The sequence below is a fragment of the Ictidomys tridecemlineatus genome, chromosome 6 (assembly GCF_052094955.1).
Source record: "Ictidomys tridecemlineatus isolate mIctTri1 chromosome 6, mIctTri1.hap1, whole genome shotgun sequence".
In the NCBI taxonomy this organism is placed as follows: Eukaryota; Metazoa; Chordata; class Mammalia; order Rodentia; family Sciuridae; genus Ictidomys; species Ictidomys tridecemlineatus.
Genome location: NC_135482.1, coordinates 86824912 through 86841255, shown reverse-complemented (window position 1 = coordinate 86841255; position 16344 = coordinate 86824912). Strand labels below are relative to the sequence as shown.

At 37.1% G+C, this 16344-nt stretch overlaps 1 protein-coding gene across 17 annotated transcripts in view; it reads right to left on the bottom strand.

Moving 5' to 3' along the window:
• Abcc9 (ATP binding cassette subfamily C member 9) overlaps nt 1–16344 on the bottom strand; it is a 127343-nt gene that overhangs the window by 29256 nt on the left and 81743 nt on the right. For 15 of the 17 annotated variants that reach the window (XM_078015102.1, XM_078015100.1, XM_078015109.1 and 12 more), the window contains 6 exons: nt 15464–15693; nt 14660–14808; nt 14384–14453; nt 12361–12518; nt 9273–9365; nt 561–663 (listed from right to left, as the gene is read on the bottom strand). In XM_078015102.1, the coding sequence (XP_077871228.1) occupies nt 561–663; nt 9273–9365; nt 12361–12518; nt 14384–14453; nt 14660–14808; nt 15464–15693 (803 nt within the window). Of the gene's footprint in view, nt 1–560; nt 664–9272; nt 9366–9621; nt 9759–12360; nt 12519–14383; nt 14454–14659; nt 14809–15463; nt 15694–16344 lie in introns of those variants that run through there. The other 2 variants (XM_078015113.1, XM_078015114.1) reach the window with 2 other exon arrangements.

Sequence of the window (16344 nt, the reverse complement as noted above, 5' to 3'; positions counted from 1 at the left end):
TTCCTGTTTTATAGATGAGGAACTGGGACTTAAATAAATTCATTTGCTGGACCAAGTCTGTGTAGGGTCAGAATTTGTGCTTGCTTTTTCACATCAAACAGGAGAAAGTAGTAGATGACTAATTAAAGTTATTTTTTTAAATTTTTTTTTTATTTGGGGCTAATATGATCCTCCACTGGCTTAAAACATAGAAAGCTTCATCTCTTCCAGGTCTATCCCACTCAGTGAAAGAAATGAATACATATGGACACTTACCAGATTTGTTCTTTAAAAAAAATGGCAGTTATATAAATATTTGCCATTCCATTAACCTATGTAGTCCAGAGACCGTAATGAACACAAAATGAATTTTTTGCTTTTGGGGCTATTTGTCTTGCCATTAGCTAAAACATTATGACAAATTTCATCTGTAACATAAACAAACCTGAGCTATTTTAAAGTCCAGAAAATGTGAGGCTAGCACTGAATCTCAGTGGAAGACTAATTTTTACAACTGTCTGCCTCTCTGCATCAGGACTCCTCGGCTTGGTTTCCATTTCGAAATCATGAAATGAACGTACCGTCCTGACCTCCAGCCATCTGTTGGCAGCTGAGAGGAATAAGTAGGCAATGTTGTTTGTGTCCGTCAGTTCCAGCATACGTTGCTTAAATCTGGTTTCATGCCTGCAGAAAACAAAAATATTATGATGTTAGCCACACAACAGAAGAAGTAATAAAAAACAGTCACACTTACTACTACACAATTTATTCAAAACAGTGACAAACTGAGAAGATAGGATGACTGGTACATGGACTCCCACTTCAAAATAAAGACCAGCTGCTGCTGCTCTGCTGCATTGTTAGTAGAGGCACGGAGGCCAAGTGTTTGCTTGGTTTTCACACCCCTCTAGGAAAGGAGTCTTTCTGATGACAAATTTTCATTAAACATCATTTCATGAATTTCCACCTAATTATTGTGGCCAGGAAAATAAGGCATGACCTATGTGGTAAGGGCCCTATGAAAACCTTAATAAATGGTAGAGAAATGCAATATCTTCTGCCTTCTTTTATGGCATTTATTTTAATTTTCCAAATGACATGACGAGGGTTGAGTGAATGGTGTTGGGTGAGAACCAGGGAAGACAGGAAGCTATGCATTTGGAACAGGTGAATAGATAGTTTCAAAAATTTTGTTTTGCCTGGTGTTACTGGGAACTAAAGAAGGAAAGTGGAGTGGCAAGAAGTAGAGGAGGAGGGGTTTTGCAGATGGCAAATATACCTGTTAGTTAAGATATGTGCACCCCAAATTTCTAAACTATTTGTAAGGAAGGTCACTGCATAAAAGGAGATCTTGGTCTCTGGTACTTAAGGGGTTCTATAATCCATATAGTTTGGATATTTATCCCGGACAAGTTAAGTTTGTTCATTCTTAGTGCTCTACAAAATCACCAAATCTTGCGCAAAAAAAAAAAAAAAAAAAGAAATTAATATTTTTCTGGTGGTGTTAGGGGATTGATCCCACGGCTTCATGCATACTGGGTGAGCACTCTACTACTGAGTTTTATCCCCAGCCTCTGTGCTTATAAAATAGACCAATTTATAAGTGTTTTATAAATGATACATGTTTTATAAGTGAAACTGCTAATAAAAAAACACTTTATCTCTCTGAACATGTGAGCTACTATCTCACAGAACCTCCTATCTAAATTCCAAAAGTGTCTTTTCATTTTGCAGTTATTTCCCCTGAATAACAGAAACAATGAAAGCTGGAAAATCACTGGATTGAAACTAGGGGAAAGGCCAAATCAAATGCAGTTTATTCACTCTGTGGGCATGGCTTGTCTTATATAACCCTTTTGCAAAGAAGAGCCAAATTTCGTCTGTCAGCCTGATACTGATTCCTGTTTGGTAAAAGAGGGCCCCAATTCCCCCAAAAATCTTCAAATAAAATAGCACAACTTTTTAGTAAACCATCAGTTGTATCAAAGAACAAAGAAATCCCAAGTGGGGTGTTCAAATGGCCCACAATCCACATAGACCCATATAAAGTAGATACTTGATACTTCTCCAGTCAATCTGATCATTCTAATATGCCAAATCAAATAGATAATTTAATCAGACAGCAACATCTGATCTACAAATACCAAGGATTTGGCAATCAGAGCCAAATAATTGCTTCACTTTTAGTTATGTAGCCTTGACCTTGACAACAGGCACACTGCTGAGCTGAATGGCAACACAGAGTGTGGGCTAAAGCACTGTGAAGGACACATTGACCCTCCAGGTGATCCTCTGAGGAATGAAAATACTGAATAACTATTGGACACAGGGTTTTATAAGATAATAGGGTTTATTGAGATAGTGGATGTGAACTATAAGTATTCATGGGAACGTCATTCTTTCTGTAGTTGCTAGGTATAATATTAGGCACATGTTCATCTGTCCATTCCGAAACATTTAGCAAGCAGGACTCGAAGCGAGACTTTATGCTAAACTTTGGGCACATGCATATCAACAAGATGCACCCCTCCTTCCTACAGGAGTCCCCAGTCTAATGAAGGAGGAAAAGAGTATTCAACAGTAAATATGGTGAAGCACAGTATCTAGTTATAATGAAGAAAATGCCACATGAAGAAAATGACACAAAGGAAACAGATGATCCCTACAGAGCAGAATACTCAAGAGGTGGGGAATGGGGAGTGGGAGGGGACAGAGTGTCTGGCCAGGTTTCCCAAAGGACTGGAAAGATGACCTGCGCGTGGTTTTAGGGAGTGAGCTAAATGTTTTCAGGTGAACCAAGCATTCTAAGGAGCAGGAACAACAAGAGCAAAAGCATAGAAACGAGAAAGCCCAGCATGTTCAGGAGGCTGGACACAGGTTTTTTGCCCTGCTGGACTTGGGGTGAGAGAGTCCAGAGACCAGGCCAGCTGGAGCATGGCCTGAGAACTGCGTTTGAGAGGAACATGGAACACTTGATTCTGACACAGGGTTTTGTCGGGGAATCTTCCTCCTCTTCCCTCATTTGTGGGGTACTGTTTCAGACGTGCTCTTAGAGAGTTTGTAAATGGAGCTGGCAAGAGTCTGAGGCCGCAGTGAGCGGGGAGGGGTGAAATGCAGCGAACATTCTTTCTGTGTGTTTCTATTTGGCAAGAAACCTTCTGTTTTCCTAATGGAAACTTTGACACACTCAGTCTGTATCTTTTCATCCGCATCCAGCTCATCTTCTGAACATTCTTAGACCTTTATTCTGTCAGACCAAAAAAAAAAAAAAAAAAAAAAAGAAAAAGAAGAAGGAGGAGGAGGAAGAGGAAGAAAGAAAGAAAGAAAAGAAAGGAAAGGTCACTGAAATCTCAGTCAATTTAACTGTGTTACTTTTGCGGTGAACTACTTGAGGGAGTTCATTGCTCTGAGTGAGGACACCATGAACCCTGAACTCAGAGAGGGAAAAGCAACCTAATCAGTAACTACCAACTTTCCAAAAGAGCGCAAGACTCTAGGGACTCCAAGTAGCTCAAAAGAAAGGAACAGATGGATGGAAAAGAACATGTTTGGTTCTTGACCACAAATACCAAACATACAGATTCTAGAATTTCATCCATGGCAGCAGGACCATCCCCACATTTTCAAGATTTGTCCTAGTTTTTTTTAAAAAAGCTGATATTTATGATATTTTATAATTAACATTTTTTGTTTGTTTGTTTGTTTGTTTTGTACTAGAGATTGAACCCAGGGACACTTAACCACTGCGCAACTTCCCCAGTCCTTTTTATTTTAACACAGGGTCTTTCTAATTTGCTGAAGCCTCACTTAGTTATGTAGGCTGGCTTTGAGTTTGTGATCTACCTCAGCCTCCTGAGTTGCTGGGATTATAGGTATGAAAGACCACACCTGGCCTTTTATATATATTCTCTTCATTTTCTTTTTTTAATTTTTATTTATATATGACAGCAGAATCCATTTTTTATATATTATGCAAGCATGAAATATACATTATTCTAGTAGTTAGGATGCCATTCTTATGGGTATACAGAATAGTGAAGTTCATTTTATTGTTTTCATAAACCTATATGGGAAAATTATGTTTATATTCACTTTTAAAGAGTTCTGGAAGATCTAAATCTGGTTCTAGACATAGGCAGTATACTCCCAGTTAGAAGTTGAATTCTTTATTTCCTCCAACTATAATGCAAGCAATGGAAGGTTCACATGTAATATGTAGTTCTTCTTATGGCTACCTAGAATTTTCCAAAATTTAAAGTTACCAATGCTAGTGCTAAATTCTGTTTGTATACTTCGTAAAGAAGGTAAATGAAAATGTGAACCTTGACTCTTGGTCAATATCCTCTTTCATTCTAAATCTTCCTCAATCCCTTCAAATGCTCTACCTACTTCTTGTCCCCAGCACTCTCAGAAGATGACCTTACCTTGTCCTTCAGGGAGAAAATAAAGACTGTTATATGTTGAATTCATCAACTTTCTGCTGCTTCATGGTGATGGTTTAGATATAAGCCTTTCCTTACCACCCTCTGCAAAAAGCTCCTGTGTTAACGAAGAAAAGTTCAGAACTGAAATGATCAGAATATGAGAGCTATAACCTAATCAGTGGATTAATCTATTTGATGGATTAATAACTTCAAAGGACTACTGCACTATCTGAACTGTGGACAGATAGGGTGTGGTTGGAGGAAGTAGGTCACTGGGGTCGTGCCTTTGGGATTTATATTTTGTTTCTGGTGCCTGGTTTGCTTTCCCTCTCTCCCCTCCCCAACCTCCTTCTTCTTTCCCTCTCTCCCTGTCCCCTCTCTCCTCTCCTTCTCCCCGCCCTTCCTGCCTACCAGAAGCTGAGCAGCCTTCCTTCACCTCCACTTGGGCCCAGAGCACTAGAGTCAGGTGACCATGGACTGAATGGTTGGCTACATTGTTCTTGTGAGGACTTTTGGTCACAGCAACAGAAAGCTGACCAATACATCCACCCAGAGGCTTGTCTGAATTTGTACACATCCTTTTCTTACCTTCATAGAAGAGCTCTGTAAAAAATCCTCTTCAAATGGAGTTCTTCTCTCTATTTGGTCCCTTGAACCCATCCCTGCCACCTGCCATGAATATCTGCTCCACTAATCATTCCATTTTTGCCTATATCTCCACTTCTTCCCTTTAGCCTTTAAAAATGTCTAGCTTTTTACCCCCTTGAAAAATAAAAAATAGAGAGTCAAGAACTCCTTCCTTTAATTATTCAGCCCCCTCCACTCCTTCCTACCTCCGTGAAGCTCACTAAAGAGTAACTTTTCCTGGCTGCCTTCAGGTCCTGATTTGCAGCTAATTCTTCAGCCCCTTGAATTCTGACTTCAATCCTCTTCCACTTTACCATTTTCTGTTCTTGGTAAAGTTACCATCAGCTTCAAGGTTTCCATATACAAAGGAAACTTTTTATTTTATTAACTTTTCATTTCCGTTTTTATTCCCCTTGACCATTTAATTTCTTCTTAAAATGCTCAGTTGTTTCACTTCAATGACAGCATTATCCTTGTTCACAGCTAGAACTTTCAATATGTCTCTTCATTCTCATTGAAATTGCAGGTGATTTTACTCTACCCTGATTCTTTGACTACCACTCAGATAGCTGGTTTTCTTAACTGGTCTGGGTTCTTCTTGCTTGGTGGGAGATGAGGTCTATTCTCCTAAGTGGCAACATCTGACCCTATTACATCACTGTAATCTTGAGAAGAGGATAAGGCTAAATCCAAGTCCATTATAATAAGTGGTCTGTGGTACATTTGGATCAGACAGTGACAGTCGGACCTCTGGATCTGTCCTTGACCTGGGTAGAGTTATTAAAGTAACTGTTTGCTTATTAATAGGTGTCATTTGAATGAAGGGCTATCAAAAATTTTAGCTGACTACTTAAGTAGTCATCTTTGGAAGCCATCAGATAGACAAAGTGCTTGTGTGCTAGCCTTTTTCTATCTGCATATATACCCAATGTGAGAGGAGGTCTCCGTAAATTCAGTCTTCACTGCCATTAACTTCTCACTCATTGGGAAGTTGATTTTTACAGGAATCAACTTGCTCAACCAGCACTCACAAGATCAAGGTGGCTTCTTCCATACAGTAGAAGGTGTTGGTTTGGATTTGGTAGCATCAAGCTGGCTTATGTGGAGGTTGGCCAGAATCAGGAAGCACACAAAGAGATTGTTAGTTAGACTATATGGGCTGATGTGAAAGTTAAGCCAGGCTGACTTCATTCGACTCAGACATCTCACCCTGCATGGGGAATTGGACCCCTTCCTATAAGAGCCCACTTTTGCACAGAAGCTGACACCCTCACCCACTTGCACCCTGACCACAATGTCTTTAAACTTTGGAGCTGTTCTGAGTAGATATAAGAAGTGTAAACTCTCAGAATGTTCTGTTAGTTGGTACTTTCCACTTTTATGACTTTTATGGCTCTCCTCTTTGTGTGTGTGTGTGTGTGGTTTTTTTTTCTGTTTAAATGGACCCTCCACCTGCATTCAGGGTCTTGGGCTGCAGAACTGTCTGCTTTCTGCTCCTTTGGCCCTGGTCAGAATAAATCCTTTGTTTTTTCATCGAAAAGACCCAGAGGTTTTTTATTTTTTTGGAATTTTAGAATATCACCATAACAAGAAGACTAAAGCCATGACAAGGAGCCATACTAGCACTTCCCCTTCCTGAGAAAGTTGACTGGAGAAAGAGTTCAAGCAGGCTGCCCAAGTGCAGAGGGAAGGAAGCATATGAGATAAAGAGTCATGAAGATATTTGCAGGAAGTAATACACGGAGTAATGGAACGTCCTTTAATCATTCATGAAACCTTTGAACACCTGCAAGGTTTCTGACTCTTCGTATTCTGAAGGTAAAAATAAAAACCACATTACCAGCTCCCCAGGAACTCCCAATCTTGTGGAGCAATTCAAACACAGAAACAGATGCATCTGGGGCTGGGGATGTGGCTCAAGCCGTAGCGCGCTCGCCTGGCATGCGTGCGGCCCGGGTTCAATTCTCAGCACCACATACAAACAAAGATGTTGTGTCCGCCGAAAACTAAAAAATAAATATTAAAAAATCCTCTCTCTCTCTCTCTCTCTCTCTCTCTCTCTCTCTCTCTCTCTCTCTCTCTCTCTCATCTCATCTCTTAAAAAAAAAAGAAAGAAACAGATGCAACTGACACAGTGCAATAAGTTTAGGATACTAGTTAGCATAGAGACAGTAAGAAGGCATGGAATCTAGATTCTGACAGTCAGGGAAGGCTTCCCAGAGCAGATGATAAACACTGATATTTCAGCAATGAGAAAAGCACTAATTCATCAAAATAAAAGAAGGTTAGGAGGGACAGGCAGTAGAGCCTGCCCTACCCAGAAGCATGAACCTAGGAGGATCAGCTTTGCTTGGCAGATAGTATTTTCCATGATACCTTTGTTGTCCATTTGCTAGTAATATAAGAATTTACCCTAGCATTTCTTTGTCTACATGCTGTCCCGCGTAAGAAGAAAGCCAAAATGTTAAATAATATCTGTTAAGAGGATAACACTTAAACCTTCAATATTTTTCTCTGAGATATTTCTTTAAACACCAGACCTATATACACAAGTAACTCCCCAAATCTTAAGTGGGTATCACATCAGCAGCTTGATCTACTCATAACCAGAGTTACCATCGCCTTCCCCAATCCTCCACAATGTCTTCAATTTCCTAGCTTGGAAAACTGTACTCACTTATGGGGATCAGAGACCTGGAAGGAATCATCTTCAATTTCTCCTTCATTCAATTTCTCCTTCGTTCTCCTTACGTTCAAACCCTAACTCTCACTGGTCCCACGTCCTGCTAAAATATATACTCTCTGTCCAGATGCTTAGTACCTGATCTAGCTAGCTCTGGCCACATCATCTGGATCACTTGCAACAGCATCTTATTACCTTTAGCCTCAACCATCCTCATTCATTTTTCACAGTACAGCAGTGTAATTCTGATGAACATAACTCTGGTTGTGTCATTGTTCTCTTAAGAATCCTTCAGTGGCTCCCCAACATGAAAAGAACGAGCTCTAAGCTCCTTAAGGTACTGATCCAATATGCTTCATGTACACTCTGCATTCATGCTTTCAAGCTTCATGGTGAAAGTCACCCTCTCCATTCCTACTACATGGGATTCTTTCAATTTCTACATAAAATAGAAATCTTTATGCTTTTGTATTATTCCACTCTGAATATTCTATCCCTTTTAAATCCAGGTTAGCTATTTATTAAAAGACTTACTCTTTAATAATTATCTCCCAGCTAAATGCTACCCTGTTCTCTAATGCAATGGATTCTTGTGGTATACATATTAGACTATGTAACTTATTATCCTGCTATGTTTTTTTTTAAACCATTTCTCCTTCTAGACTGTGAGCTCCTTAGGATAGAGCTCGTGTCTCCTAGTATTCAACATAAATTTCTTAAGTACTTACTAAATGCTGGACATTTTTCCCAGGTATTGATGATATAACAATGGGGGAAAAAAAGGCCTGCTCTTAGCTTACATTCTGGTTGGAAAGGATGGATAATAAGCATGTAAACAATTTAAAAATAGAGAAAGTTGAATTTTTAAATACCCTGGTAACACTAAAAGAGAAATAAACAGGATAACATGGCAGGTAAGTAGGTGGCAAAAGTGTTCCCTTTAGCTGGGATAGAAATGAAAAGGCCATATATTTTCAGTCTTTATCTACAAGAATAGTACATGGCGGGAGTACTGGGGTACTGATACTGGCCAAAATATATTGTTATATTGTGTACATGCATGAATATGTGACAACAAATCCTACCATTATGTACAACTATAATGTACCAATAAAAAATGTGGAGAAGAAAAGAAAACTTTGGTGCAACAGTATTACTTTTGTTAGAATTATTGTTACTGTTATCATCCATACATTTATTTTAACTTGCTGATTGGGAGCTTCTTCAACAGTTAGTCCAAGTACCCTAATGAGCAAGACTGATTTCCCCATTTCACAGCTGAGTAAATAAAGGTCAGAGAATTTTGAAAACCTCATCTAAGATGCAAAGCTAACACCTTTCTAATATGTTGCTTCATCCTTTCATTACTCTTATTAAAATTTCAGAGGGTTAAGCTCTAATTCTGATCATTTATGGCCACATTATTCTTACTCCTGGTTTAGTTCACTATTTGGCACATAGTAGGCATTCAAAAAATGTCAGCTATTATGTATTATTTGAAGATAAGCATCTGTTGCTGATGCAATCTCCTAATCAGCAACATGAGCACATTTACTCACCTAAAGGCCCGGATGGTAGTGAGTCCTTCAGCAGTTTCTGAGAAGTGGCAGAGCAGAGGGAGCTGGGTACTGTCATCAAGTTCCTGGAGGTCCCTAGGAAGGACAAGCCACAGTAAGCTCCACATGCCTCCCAGCTCAAGGGCCACATGCTTCTAAATCAAGGTCACTTTGTCATTATATTTATTTCCCCTAGCTCTCAATTAACAAAAAACTTCAATAGCTTACACATTAGAGAGGAAGAAAAAGATGGATACATTATGGGAACACGTTTTGAACAAAACTCTCAGCTTTGTGTCAGAGCTGATGTAAACTGCTGTAGGAACCCAGGGAAAGAGCAGTTAATTCATACCTCGGAAATGAATGGTATGTTTTTTTAGGCAGGTGAAATTTAGGTCAAACCTTAAGAATGATGAAGGCTTCAACGGAGTAGACAAGTGAATATTAGCTAAAGGAATAACAAGAGCAAGCACAGAAGTCTGGAAAACCTGGCCAGTTCACTCTGGCTGAGGCCCAGAAGGCCTTGGGGCTCTGTAGTGGGAAATGGCCTTGTAAGCCTAGACTAGACTGCAGAGAATTCTTAAGAGATTGGGAAGAAAAAAAAAAAAAACACTGAAGACTACAGATGAAATGACCAGAGCTGTGCCTGATCAACATTACTTGGAGACAGTGTGAGGGATAAAAGAAAATGAGTGAGTGGGGAACAGTTAGGATAGTCTGCATAAGAGATATTTAAAATTCTAAATTAATATGATGCCAATTAGATTTAAAATAAAGGATGGGGTCAAGACTGTGAGATAGCCTACTGGAATAACTTTATATTCTGTAATGAATATAAAGTTCGTTGTATCAAGGAAGAGTCAAATATAATATGACTAATTAGTTGTATCAAGGTAAAGAAAAGTCAAATATAATATGGCATGGCTATCTGTGGTTTAGCATAATCAAAATATGACAGTGCTATTTACCAGGGTGGGGGTGACAAAGAGAAAGGGATTTGGTGAAAATAGATCAAGAGTTTGGCTTTGGACACAATGTCTTCACGCAGCTTCCATTGATTTCCCCAAGGAACTATATGTATAGACATATACATTTATAAATGTGTGGTATTATGCGTGTGTGTGTGTGTGTGTGTGTGTGTGTGTGTGTGTATGTGAAAAGTATTCACTGAATGGAATTGCTAGAATCTGACGTTTTTCAAAAAGATGCATACTTTTGAGAACTTTTCTTTAAACCTTATGAGTTAGCATTTCTAGAAGACAGGCCAAGAATTATACCACTTTTTCAAAGCACTTATTTCAAAGATTTTATTTCCATCTTTTTTCTGCCCTTCTTTGGGTCATCAGGGTTGAGAGAACATTAGAGAAGCAGCATCAACATTCACCTGCCAGAGTCAACTGAACTGATAAACACTGTTACACAATGTTCAACAATTAGGCCCTTCTTGGCTCCTCTGTAATCCCACAAACAAATGCAAAGTCTTTGCAATTTGGTATTTCTAAAATGGACTTGTTTAGTTCAGAAATTACAGGTGGAGGAGGGAAAGACAGAGGGAAGGAGAACAAAAACTGAAGATTTGTAAATAGTTTCTTATTTTTAAACATGAAACCAAATAACTATTGGTACATCTCACACAAGCAATGAAATGGTCACTACATTGAGGTTAGTGGAGAAGAAAAAAAAGGACAGAGTAAACTTTGTTTACAGGAATGTGTTTTGTGGAATCAAAAAGGTGAGGATACAGCTTGATCTTGTATTCTTATAAGAAGAAAAAACTAACTACCTGTTTGTTAGACCTTTGAATTAGGTATTCAAAACCCCAAGGCATTTCCAGTAGCTAGCTCCCCACTTACATTCTCTTTCATGTATACAAAAATAGTCTGTTAAGTTCCCTGGACTTTTTCAAATGGGTAAGTCCTCCAGCAACATTAGAAGAAATAAAAGGGAATTTGATCAGTCTGAATTGCTACCAAAAAAAAAAAAAAAGAAAAATCTATTTGCTATGAACACGCGATACTTAAAAGACCCTTGCTCATAGGCTAGGGGAAGACACGATTATATTTTTTAAATTATGAAGTGTTATATATGTTCAGAAGTTCCCATCTGGAACCCCTCATTTTTCTACTTACCTTCCCTGCTCTCCTTCATCTTCTGGGCACTCAAGTCATATTAAATATTTTTGATTTTCTATATGAACTCAATATCTGCCTTTTATTCTCTCACTAAATCCACATATTAGGATTACTTTGTATAGGTTCTATATTAAGGGGAGACTAAGTTTCTTTGAGAACAGGTTTTTCTCATGTTGGTTGCCTCACCTAGATCTGCACAGATATTTGCAACATAGTAAGTGCTTAATAAGTGTTTGTTGAAATAAAGTGATTCTTGCAATAACAGATTTTACTATACTATTTATAGCATATCTTCATGGTGAAACTTCAAATTTTAAAACCACTGATATTATATTTCATTAACTATTCATGATCTTGGCAAATGACAATTTCTATATTAATTGAAGAATTTTAAATTCGTGGCTACCCTTCATTTATTTAGCTGGATATTCAAATGTGGGTAAAATGATCCAACCCCAAATTTTCCAACCTCTTAAAGTTATAGCACTCTTGTCAGACATTCAAGATTATCTACATTTATAGTCAGGGCTGATTTATCACTTTGATTTTTTTTTTACTTCTAATATTTCACACCATTACTTTAAAGTTTAAAAATTTTTAAATTTTTCTCCACTTTGGAATATAATGATATTAAATTACTTTCTTGAGGACTATGTTTGATTTAGTAAGTTTTCTGCCAATGTCATGTTCAGAAAAAGAACTAGTGGATGAAAAATTTAGCAGACTCGGAACTCAACAGATCAATACACATGTTAGTGTATATCTAGTGCTATGTATAAGGCTCAAACAAAAATTTGCAAGAACATTTATACTACATCTAAGAATAGGCATAAGCACATAAAAAAATTGGCTGCATTTCTAAATTCCATACCTTATCTTGAAAAAACACTGCAGCAAATGTAATTCACAGTCAATCAAATACACAGGCTTTTGAAAATGAGTAGAACACTTGTACTTACTTAGAGGCAACTCGGAAATATTTCTGGATGAAATAAAAGGCAACTCCAAGAGGCACAAGAGCAACAAGGAACACGGGAGTGGCATAGGAGATCATCCCAATGGCAGACAGGCAAAGCAGTGTTGAGCGAGTTAGAGATTCCAGAGTTGGAGGGATATGCTATTGAAAAGGTCATTTTAAAGAAAAATGTGTCTTAGTTCAAATGAAGCACTGATTACAATGCAACAAAAAATATTTATTTTATATTAATGGTAAGTTATAGAGTCAGTTACACAATAGTATACATTCATGTTCACTCTAAGCAATTCTTTACTCACTACCCATAGTTTAGTATAGCTATTTACCTATATATCTACATATCATTGATTAGTTATCTACATATTTATCTTGGTATTTTATGTAAAATGGCACTGTAGTATAAATTTTATTCATTCATGTGCTTGTTTTACTTTGCCCGACAAGATGGATTGTAAATCTTCCCAAGTAAGTGTATATAAATCTATTTCCTTTTAATGGATGTATAGTACTTTTAAAAGCTATTTAGGTATACTTCTGCTAGAAGACATTAAAATTAGTTTTCTTCAATTCCTTGCTTATATTCTTTGAGTGGCTTTGTTTGGGATTTTACATTTTAAATTTGTCTTTGATGCTTTTAGCTCTATAAAAGTTAATTTAAACAGTCAAATCTATTGGGTTTTATTGTTTCTGAATTTTATATCTTTCTCTTCCCCAGATTCTAAACTATTAACTTATATTTAATTTTATAATTTATGGCTTTATGTCACCATATTTATTCTATATGCATATGTTTTGTATCTTATGAATAGTTAATCATTACAATATACTTTATCAAAATAAGTCCTTTTTACTGATTCAAGATGCCACAATTATTCTATATTAAATTTCTATATATGCTAGTGGTTTTGATTTCTCCATTCTGTTCTTTTGGTCATCTTGTCTTCTGTAATCAATGGAGCATTTTAATTTTATTATAGTTTTTAGATATCTGACAAAGGAATATACACAGAATATAACATACACCGAATTTTAATGACTTCTGAAATTGCTGGATATCTTTTCTTCATATTAGGTGATTTCTAGTTCCTAGTTTTTGTTGTTACTATAAATGGAATCTATTTTTCACACAAATTATTAATTGGTATGTAGAGAAAGTTACCAATCTTCATACAATATGTCTCATCCAGATATTCTGCTGAACTTTCCAGTTGTTTTTCTTTTAATTTTGCTAATTATTTTGAATTTTCTAGGAAGCAATCTTATTACCTTTTAACTAGTGACTGTTCTGTCTCTTCTTTTCCAACATGTATGCCATGTATCCCTCAAAATGTCTCAGCATGCTTCTCGTCAGCTATATGCATCAAGCATTCTTTTTCTAAATCTAAGATAATCTGTGAGTTTCCAATGCTACTCTGGAATGTCAGAAAGGCCAGATCTGGATTTAATGAATTCCTCCCTCAATCAATCTAAGGATTCTGCTCTTGCAATGATTCTCTGTTGAATCTGACATCTTTAATTTCAAGACAAACTTCTTGAGACCTAAGGATCTTACACTAAACTATAATTCTTAGAATATTCCCTGAACTATCACACCATCTAAAGCCCCAAGAGCCAATCTAATAAAAGTAAAGAACATCTAAGATAGTTTGGCATTCCACCTGTCATTTCTGGGAGATACTCTACATGGATATTAAACTTTTAAGAAATATTTTTTATGAATAGCTATACAACATTAATCAAAATCATTCTTTTTATAATAAAAAACTTTAAATATTGGTTTATTCTTTGCTATGTTATATTAACACTGGTTTGTAAGTATCCTCTGCTACATGCACAAGTTAGTTTGAATTAAAGTTTTCCATTAAGATTTTATGCTACAAATCATTGTAAACAGGCTTTACATTTTAGCATTCTTTACTGTTAATAGTAATCATGCTTTATCTGAAAATGTAGTTCAGCTTACAGAGAAGCTTATTTTTGAACGTGGAAGTAACTCAGGCACTCACCTGGTCGATGATATTAGTATCAGCTGAAAATCGATTGAGAATCAGCCCCAGGGGAGTGGTATCAAAGAACCTAGGCAGTGAACAGATTGAAGAACATGATAATACTAAACTAACTGGAACCTGAGCAGTGTTAAGGGATGTCTAGAGTCGTGAAAATGCCATTGTCCTATGCATTTGCTCAGACTGAAGAAATTCTTTAAACTTTCACATTTCACTTAAAATTTAAAATGCGTATTTTATTATTTTGTTTGTAGGAGCAAAAAGACCTCACTTTACCTTATTGGTCCAAGAATTATCTTATTGAGAAGATTGTGGTGAAGATTTTTGGCAGCTGTGAGACCCATCCATTCTACAGTGAGAGATGTAACCAGGCAAAGGAAAATACCTGCTCCACAAAGTATGCTAAATCCAGCCACATAGTAGGTCTACAAGGCAACCAACATGAAACGTTCATAAGAAATCATCAACTTGTTTTTTCTTTTACTAGAAAACCAAATGTCAAAGTCAGACAAGATGGTTGGCATCTTGCACACTTTAATAGTTGAAGGAGAGCAGTTTTTGCAGATCCAGGATAGTACCCCAACCACAGTCCCACAGGCCAAGGGCCTTTCCACTTCCTTCACTCTCTTTCAGGATTTGTCTAAGGTCAAATGAAGATAGAGAGTTAGTTTTCAGCTTTGAGCATATTCTTGGTTTTCTACTTTTGTGGAGTTCATTCTTCACATCCCTATCCACAGAATGATTAGCTAAGACGCTGAAATAAGGAGTTAAAATCAAATAACCATCACAAGTACAACAAAAAGTGCTGCACATTTGTGTTTATAGAACTTCCTTAAATCCAAATCCAAACATCATCTTTTCATATTTCTTATGATAAACTTTAAAGATAACAGTAGTACTAATAGATGTGATTTATACATTTCTGAGTTCATTCTATTTCAGGTTCTGTTCTAATTACTAACTTATGAAATCATTGCAGAAACCCACTGACATGTGGGCTGTTAGCATCTAACTATTGGCATCACTGTTTAATCTCAATAGTTTCCTGATGATTTTAGAGCAGAACTGAACCCACTGTACCTGGTCAGCTTTTCCAGTATTGTTTACATTATACTCAGATGTCCATGTAGCCAGCCAATAGTCTATAGCCACAATAACTGAATGCTTCAAAAGCTTAGAGAAAATCATCAGGCAGAGTAAGAAGAATCCTCCAGAAGTGAGGTACCACCAACAGGTTTTCCATGGCATTTTCGTTCTGAGCCTCATTACAGTAGACATGTTATCATCCTCATCTTCCTCCTCTTCTTCCTCTACACACAGACATCAAAAAGAAACTTGTTTAAGCTTTAGATGGGCACCATAAGGATGGAATTTTTATTGTGTACCACAAAACTATATATAAGTTTCCCTCAAATTTTATAGATATATATTCAGTCTTGGAAGCTTTAAATGTGTTTGGCAAGACAAACCTCAATTTAAAAAAAACAGGTGAAAAATGAATGAAGGAAGGACTAAATAAACATAAAGTATATATTTGGATAGGACCATTTGCTGATTTCCAGATCAAATTGACTATAAGTTTAAAACAGAAGTTTTGTATAGCTCAGGAAGGGGAACCCATGCTTTCTCTGTTCCATTTTAGAATGGTCATGGTGATAAGTTGACAAAGAGGAAGTTTCCAGAGGTAAAGTCGGTGGCCACAGAGAACAATGGTCAAAGGGGTTCTTTTAAATATTGAAACTGCCTGGGTACTTCAAGTCGGGCTATCCTAAGAATGGACTCCACTGCTAGGGCAAGAACTTTATTGTCCAGCAAAATTTGGTCTTCTGTATGGTCCAGTGACTGCAGTATTTCCCCTCCTTTCCTTCTCCAAAGGCAGTTTTCACTACTCATATCCTGTGCATATTCCACAGGGTCAGAAGGACAGATGACATGTCTCTGCTTTACAGGTTATCAGACCA